The sequence below is a fragment of the Hypanus sabinus genome, unplaced genomic scaffold (assembly GCF_030144855.1).
Source record: "Hypanus sabinus isolate sHypSab1 unplaced genomic scaffold, sHypSab1.hap1 scaffold_1214, whole genome shotgun sequence".
NCBI classification, from domain to species: domain Eukaryota; kingdom Metazoa; phylum Chordata; class Chondrichthyes; order Myliobatiformes; family Dasyatidae; genus Hypanus; species Hypanus sabinus.
The window spans coordinates 60,455-69,184 of NW_026779275.1; the positions used below are offsets into that span (position 1 = coordinate 60,455).

Genomic DNA, 8,730 nt, shown 5'->3' on the forward strand with positions numbered 1-8,730 from the left:
CACAACACTAGGGAACGTAGGGTTTGTCTTGAAACTAACACTTTAGTATATTAGTGTTTCCAAAGACAGGTATAAAGGATTATTATATTCTACATCGCTTTTAGGGATGGAGATCCAAGTGACTGGACAACGTCTTGTTTCATTCGCCGGACATGGAGCACCGGCAGTCTACTTCATGCTTCCGGAAGAGCTCTGGGACAATCCTCCGACAGCAACCGACCCACGAGTGAGTACCAGCTGAAAGCGGACAATAATTTGTATTGTGTCTGACCCCCATCCCCCTCAATCTCGAGAGAGGCAGGTGTTCAGGAAGGAGTCCTGCAGAATCGTCTGAATGTAACTTCTTTATCAGCATCTGAAATCAGACACAGGTACTTGACCAGGAGGAAAAACTGGAGTTGGTTCAGGTGTTTGAGATTAGGTCCCAGAAATCTGTCAGCACCGAATAATGTCAATGTTTTCCAGGAGGGTGTGGAATTCGTCACCTCAAGACGCTTTTGCTGTCCAATATGAAGGAAGAGTTTGGGGTTATTTAAGTGCACACGGTGCAAGAGGACGAACATAGCGTGATTATCTGAACGGGAAATCATGCCTGACAAATATGCGGGTATTCTCTGAGGAAACGACAGGCCGGTCTGAAAAAAGGCGAGGAAGTGTGATAAATCAGTGTATCTGAATCTGAAACTGAGGTGGATGCAGTGAGCCATGGTGGGTGCGTTTCTAACCGATTGTTTCTGTTCCGGGATACTGAAGGGAGAGGAGGTGTAGGGGGAAGTATCGCGGGTCCGGAATCTGGGCGGTAAGTGGAACTGCAAAGTGATCTCAGATATGACTTGACAACTGATTGAATGGAAGAACAGGGTGGAAAGCGAGGAGCTGGTGACTCGGAATTTCCCTGTTGCCATATTAAGCTGTTTGCATCTCTCAGGTATTCGTCACTCGTTTACCAATGATGGATGTGTTCGCCAGGAAAATCCGTCTGCTTCGCGTTTCCGACGTAGGTGACTTCAACCGCACGCTCACTGAGCAGAATGTCCCTGTCAACAATTCCAACTTCTTCTTGTATTCCTGCATGAGGTAGGTCAAACAGCAACACGTTTATTTAGGTTTTTCTATGATCAGTGGCCAACGGGCTTTCCTAGAATGTACTGGGGCAGCTCGCAAGATTCCGGAGCTAACATATCATATGCACAGCTTCTCCTTCAGAATCCACAGTTTCCCAATATCCAATGACAGCAGCATGCCTCCACACAGGACAACCCCCCTCCTGTGGTGTGAGGAACACTTACTCCGAGGGTGAATCCATCACTCTCACCATGTCACCAATAACAATTGTCTTAACCCCATGCAGATACAGCACTGGAGAGTGAAACTCGGGATTTCACCCAGGTCAACCAACAACCACTCTTCCCTTTCCCAATCCCTCTCCCGGGCAAAAGATCTGAATTTCATTGCCGGTGCTCTGAGACAACGGAGAGCATAAAGCAGAGCCACCATGTAGTGTCCCGTTTTGGATGCCCAGACACAGTTAGTCAGCATCTTTGTCCCACCTTCCTGCAAAGTCACTTCATGCACTGTCAGAATTCGACCACTATCACTGTCCCAAGACCTCGCATGAAGGCACCATGAATTCCCATGTCGTGCGAGGAGGCATTGTGTACGTCCTGTTGAGCGAGCAGTGAACCACGTCTCTGGGTCCACCTCGCTGCACACGACTGAGGCTTCTTCAGATTCTGGTGCCAAAAAAACAATCATCGGCCAAAGGCTCGGAATTGGCAAGTAAATGCATGAGGAAGATTGTCTCTGTGAGTGAGGCGATCAGTAAATCAGAGGCAATGTATCATTAGGGTGCTCACGCTGACAGAGGGGTGGAAACTCTCCCGTGGTGATCCTCATCTCCTCACGCTGCTCTTTCAAAGGGAAGGGACCATTTGAACGACTGTCCTCGACTCTAAAAGTGAATGGCAGAATGCTGTTCAATCACAGAGCCCTGCAATAAATTCTTAAGCTTTTCAAATTTTCCGGGCAGAGTTCTCAGTCAAGATCTCCCCTGTACAAAACACTGCTGGCCTGAGATTGTTTTATCACAAGATACTCCAAAGCTTCACCCTCAATAATGACTCAATATTCTCATCAGCAGGTAACGGTACACATACGATTTATAATTAGTTTTTGATAAGATCATGAGATGTGTTTGAAGCATTCGGCCCATCGAGACCCTCCACTGCATTATCTTGCCTCATTTGTTATCCCGCTTGCCTCATTTCTCCTGTTTTAACCTCTGTACTTTGTTACCTTTATGAATCAAAGCTGATCAAACTTCAAATTAAGTAAAATCACAAACATGGCCTCTACATCCATGACAATGAATTCTTCAAATTCAGCATCTTCTGATCCTCATGTGCTGTGCTGTACTACAGCATGTTCTATTATGGTGGGGGTTATATGGGAGGCAGGGTTTAAGAGTCGACAACGACATTGCGGCCGAAGGGCATGCACTGTTCTGTACTATTCTATCTTCTATGTTCTAGTGAAAGGAATTCTTCATCCTCTCATAGGCTACGCACTCTGCTCCAATCCCCAATCCCCCACAGGAAATGTCCTCTCTCCATCTGCTGTATCTAGGCCATTCAATGGTCCATGGATTTCCAGCTTATTCTTCAAAACTACATCTATCGTTGAGCTGAGAGTCTCTCGCCAATTTTATACCTTCATCTTATCCTTGAAACAGTCTGTAGCTTTAGGTAAAAGAGTGTAAATGGATGTGGAACATGGGGCGGTAAATGAACCAGAGCCACTGCAGTATCGTTTGGGTGTCCGTCCCTACGGAATGGTGGGAACGCTCTGGCGCTGTCAGATAGAAGGCTCGCTTATCACACTGCTCCTCCGAGGGCTGAAACGGTGTGAAAGGCTGCACTGTGTGTCCCGAGAGAGAAGCTCGGTCAGTGTTCCAGAGAACTCTCCGGTTCCGGCATCAATACAGGGAAGGAATTTGGTGGGATTGTTGAACTTGATGTTGACTCCTCAGTGGTCAGTGTGCCCAGAGGGAAGGAGGGCTCGTATCCCGGCGCTGCCGCTGAGCATCTTTGGAAGGGTTCCGGCGTCGGGTGGCAGTGATAAGGGAAGAGTTGGTCACAGTTAACTGGTTGACTGTGGTCTCTAATTCTTTATTTGTTTTTTCCAAAACCACGATTAGGTATTCAAGGATGTTCCAAGATTTGTCGGAAGGGTAAGCGCAGGGGAATGTTGTGACTGTGATCGGGTCAGTTAATAAATCAGAGACGCTGCGGGATCAGGAGGGTGCTCATGCTGATGGTCGGTCAGGAACAGAAAATATAGAACACTAAACCTCTATGTTTGCCCTTTATCCTTGATTGTTGCCGACTCAAAACATTCATTCCTACAGAGCCGTCTTTTTATTTTCTATTATCCATGTGTCTAACAGTTTCTTAAAAGTACCTGATAGATTTGTCTCTAACAGGACTCCGGGCACGGTGTTCCACGCACCCACTATTATGTGTAAGTACATACTCCAGGCAGCCCCTATACCTCAGTCTAAATAATTTAAAATTATATCTCCTGATAGTTATTTCCAGACTGGGAAAAAATGTCTTTGGCCATCCACTTGGCCTATGCCGTTTTACTTGCACAACCCTATGCAGTCGCCTTTCACCCACTTCGCTCTAAAAGGAAAAGGCATAGCTCGGTAAACCTATCCTCATATGAATAGTCTAGGCAGCATACTGGTAAATCTCAGTTTTTCAGCTTCGAAAACTATTACATACTTTCTGTAATGAGGCAACCAAATTGATCACAATATCCCAAGTTTAAATGAGCAGCAACATTACTCGCGGCTTTGAACTCAACCCCTCGATGACTGAGGCCAACATCTCATACAGTTTCATAACTACCTGTTCAACTTGCGTGTCAACTTTGATGAGTCTATGAGCGTGAAACTAAAGATGACTTTGTTCTTGCACACTGATAATGAACCTGTCATGAACCCTGCATTTTGCATTTAAATTCGACTTTGCAAAGTGTATCCCTTCACATTTTTCCACATTGAGCTCAGAGTTGCCAATTCTCAGCCCAACTTTGCATTCCTCATTGCCCTGTTGTAACCGACATCACAATCCACACTATCCCGAAATGTCATCTGGACATGCAACAGCCTAATCACCCGCTTCCCGAACAGATTTCTGCGGAACACCACTGGTCTCCGACCTCGAAGTGAAATACCCTCCACCTGCTACCACACTCTGTTTTCTGTGGGTAAGCTAGTTCACCTACAGTAGCCGCGTTTCTCTGCCGCCCATAGCTGAGAAAGTTATCCTAAAATCTTCATCAGTGTACTTTGTCTAATAATTAAGAATTTGATTCTGTTCCTGAGACATGTCCTGCCCCTCTCACAGCCATGATCAGACTATGGTTCTTCAACTGTCCAGAAATACTGTCGAAATATATCCTCCAACAGTTTGACTGCACGTACATTGGGCCTACTGGTCTGTAATTCCCAGAGTTTTCCCTGATTCTTTCCTTGGTCAAACGAATAACAGCTGGAAACGTCCAATCCTCTGATACTATTGCAATAGCCAGATGACACAGAAAGGTCATTACCAAAGGCGCAGCAGTATTTTCCATCCCTTCCTGTAGAAAACTGGGATACATCCCTTCCGGCAATAGGAATTTATGTACCCGAATGTTCTCGAAAAATTCAGCTCATCCTCTTTCTGAACATCGATATGTTCAAGCATATCAGCCTCTACTACATCATGCTCACATTTGAAAAATTCCCTCTCAATTGTTAACACTGAAAGAAAAAATACATTAAGGACCCTCACTGTCTGGGCCTACCTCAGGCGCATATTTCCTCAGTTATTCCTGTTCGGTCCTACGGAGTCATCCGTCTGATCTTCACAGAGGTGTAAATGGCCTTTGGGTTGCTAAGCTCCTGCTTGGCTAACTTGTAGTTCATTTGAAACCTCTCTGATCCCTGCTTCCTAAATCTTAAGTCTGCTTCTTCCTCTTTCTGGATTATCTCTTATCAACCATGACTCCTTTACTCTACCATCGCCGACCCTGTCTCAATGGGACAAGCCTATCCAGAAGAACATGCTCCCTCTTCCTTAAAAAAATCCACAGTTCAGTTGTGCATTACCCTGTGTATATCTCTTCCCAATTTACGTTTCCAACTTCCTGACTAATAGCATCATAATTCGCTCTCCAACAATCAACTGATTTATAATCCTCAGTCAATGCCAGGGTAAAGAATAGAAGTTGTGGTCACTGTCTGTGATAGGAGCTCTGGCAGTATCGCATCGGGAAATATGGCAGGTGACCTGGTTCATTGATCTAATATGGCGTTTCCTTCAGACGTACCGCCACTAATCAGTCGAAACCATATGGGTTCCTCGAACAGATTCTGCCAGTCAAAACCTATTTCTCTTAGTAGGTTCCAGTGAATATAAGGGAAGTTAATGTCACAATAATAAACGTCCTTATGCTTACATATTTCCAAACTCAATCTCCTGAATTGTTCCTCAGTATTTATTTGGGTATTTAACTGGTCTGTCTACTTAATACTTCCAATAGCATATCTACTCTTCCGGATTCTGCCTCCATTCACATTGACTCACTGAATGATCTGATCAGGACTCCTCCATTTGTGCTGCTGTGAGATTATCCGACTCTTGCACTTTTCCCCCAGTCCCGTTTGAAACATAGAAGCTCTGGAACATCCAGAAGCGATTCCTGCCCTAGTAACAACAAAGCCTCAGTTATGGCCATAACTCCGTAGTTCCATGTACTGAGCTGCTCTCGAAATACAGCTCCCTTGTTCCCACACTTCTCGCATTTAAACAGGCGCAGTACAATCCAACCGACTGTCTGTAGTTTCAGCGCCTCTCCTTCCACACAATGTCCCAATGCTTTTTTCCTCTGACATATCCCATTCCCCTCCTGAATTATGTTTCCGTTCCCCGCCACCTCTATCAAACCTGTCTGCAAGATTTCCCTCCAGTTCATGAGGCGAGGTAGTTACAGAAGCGGGTTTTGGGATATAGGATCCACCTCTATTTGGAAAGGTTGGAGTGATTAGGCATAGCCAGGGAGTCTTTGTAGAAGTCAAATCACGTTCCATAAATTTGATCAGGTGATTTGTACAGCTAAACAAGAGGTCTGACACGGTCCCAAATTGTAAGATAGCTGAAAGATGACATACAATGGATCCCTCTGGATAAATGTAGGTGAATCGGTGGGATTGGCAACACAGATAGAGAGATGGTGAAGATGTCTGACTCGTTGCCCTGCAGCTGTAAAATCATTGGCACCCGGAGTTGGGAGGTCACCTTCCAACTGTTAATCATTTTGTTTGGCCTTCACCTGCAGGATTGTGTACACCTGTGGTCACTACAATATTGAAGGGATGTGATTTTGCTTGTGAGGGCGGAAACAGAGAATCCCATGGGCGTAGGAAGTCAGACTACAGACACGGGAGTTTCTAGCTTAGAAAGTTCTAGCAATAAGTCACCCGTTGTTTCTTTGTCGCCGCTTTTTTTTTTCTTTGGAGGTAAAGGGCTTTCAGTAAAGGGCTGCACATCCACACTCAGGAACATTCCCCTCAACTCTCTGTTATATCTTTCAGTCAGGAGTTATGGCTCGTTACCACTGGCGGATTTCACTGCCCTGCCCCGTGAGGCCAACGAGGGCGCTTTAGATCCTCCGCTTGCTTCCTGTTAAACGCAGCTTTCTACATGCTCTCCACTGTTAATTCAGTCCCAACACCGCCACTCAATAATCTCAGCCCTGGCCTGTTCACCCGTGGGGTAATGCCAGACATCGAATACCCGCGACCAACCCATGTGGGATCATCACCTACTCTCACAGGGGCCACAGAGTGGCTGTATTCGGAGCCCAGTTATGGGACGTTGGCACCTGTGGTCCTTCGGCTGACACAGGACTATCTGACCTTTGTAATGCGATGTGGCCCAGAAATGATATTACCTTGTCGGCCTGGTTCGATTTGTCACGATTACCAGACAGATTGGACGTTTCCTAGGATCTCTTTCATTCCCGGCGTAACAGTACGATAGAGAACACGTCCAAAACGGCGAGGAATCCCAGACTGAAGTTTGAGGTTTGAGTCGATGTCTGTGTCTCTTATGCGAGTGCACGGCGGAAAGTCAAGAGACACGGGCCACTTCTGTCGGACCGCACGGGTTTTCGGCACCAGAGCTGTGTAAATACTGGGCAGAACAGCCGGCGGATGTTTGATATGATCCACCTCCTGTGTTGATGTAACTGTAAACACTCTTGTGTACTTTGATGGTATCAGGAGTTCTGATATTTATTTTTCCACGGCATGTGGCGGCTCCTTCTTGGAGCTCACTACTGTCCACACTGCCTTTCTGACATCTGTCCCGCGGTGGTATCACCATTTCCCAAATTAACTGCATGAATCAATAAAGCCAACGCTGTTTGCATTAACTTGGTCTGCATCTCTTGTCAAACGCTCGCTGCTGTCAAATCCGACTGTTCATTGGGAAGGTACATTCAGCCCCACCTGGAATAACCAGCTCCTAGGGCAGTGAAAACAGCATGCTGACAAACCCACACTAACAGCTCACCCATCTTCCCTTCCAACACTGAGCCACTCTGTCAGCTGATAGTGACGCCGCCTGGGGTGCGGGGAGGGTCATGAGGAAGCAGAGCGGTACACTGTCAGGGAAAATGCAAGCAGTCACATTACAAACGTGGGCCTGCAGCCCAAATGGTCTCTCCCTCCATATTGGTATCACATGCCGTGAGGTTAGATAGGTCTGAGTTGATGGCTCGGATAGTCAGAGCGCAGGAGGATAACCTGTCCGTGGGGTAGTGCCAGACTTTCCAGCTATCACTGGACAGAGGCCATACTCACAACATTCCCCCTCTTAACTACCTCCATCCTTTTGCACGGCTGTCAATCTACTCGGGGCGAAGCACCAAACCCATAACGGTATCTTGCAGAGAGACAGTGACATCTAGAATGGGAGGTGTGAGAATCAGAGAACAGTGATATTAAGAATCAGCGTGTGGAGAGGGGACATTCAATGAGGGGCCAGGGAGGGGCGTGGGGTGGATACCGTTGGAGGTGATGTTGCTGTCGGAGGAGGTGATAAATGTTTAGAGGAAAAGGATTGGGGTGGACGAGAAATTTGATGGCGGAGGGTAAGAAACTGTATCTGAATTGTTGGATGTGGGTGCTCAGGCACCGTTAACTCCCTCTTGACGGTAGCAATGAGAAGAGTGCGTGTCCTGGGTGATGGGGATACTTAGTGATCGATGCCCTATCTCTGATCATCGCCTGTCGAAAATGCCTTTAGAGCTGAAGAGGACAATGCCCGACATCAGTTCAGCTGAGACTGCAACTTTCTGTAGCCTTTCCCATCCTGCGCAGTGGCCTCCTGAGGAACGGGTGGAGCGTCGGAGAGTTGATCACTGAGAGTTCTGGGAGATTGACTGTCCCCCCATCTCGTTAACACAGTGAAGGACACGGAGCACACAGGCTGCCTGCGAACTGCAAGGGACCGACCCTGTGGTTGTTCCCGTACTCGCACCAGAGAAAAGCACAGGAGGCCAAATGGCCTCTAAAATTAGCGCTGGCAATCTGCATGACCATGGTTAATCCTCCCATGTCTCAGCTACTCTCCTATGCCGGACCCCATCGCCCACAGATCCTCCATCATTTAAGTA

At 46.8% G+C, this 8,730-nt stretch overlaps 1 protein-coding gene across 3 annotated transcripts in view; it reads left to right on the forward strand.

Annotated features, from left to right (window-relative positions):
• The window catches only part of LOC132386567 (uncharacterized), a 49,358-nt gene extending 41,895 nt beyond the window's left edge, over positions 1 to 7,463 (forward strand). Inside the window, exons 8-12 of one of the 3 annotated variants that reach the window (XM_059958844.1) lie at positions 105 to 226; positions 929 to 1,077; positions 3,197 to 3,229; positions 3,482 to 3,519; positions 6,644 to 7,463. In XM_059958844.1, the coding sequence (XP_059814827.1) occupies positions 105 to 226; positions 929 to 1,077; positions 3,197 to 3,229; positions 3,482 to 3,519; positions 6,644 to 6,738 (437 nt within the window). In that variant the 3' untranslated portion in view covers positions 6,739 to 7,463. The remainder of the gene's footprint in view (positions 1 to 104; positions 227 to 928; positions 1,078 to 3,196; positions 3,230 to 3,481; positions 3,520 to 6,643) is intronic. The other 2 variants (XM_059958845.1, XM_059958846.1) reach the window with 2 other exon arrangements.
• The last annotated feature ends 1,267 nt before the right edge of the window (positions 7,464 to 8,730 follow it).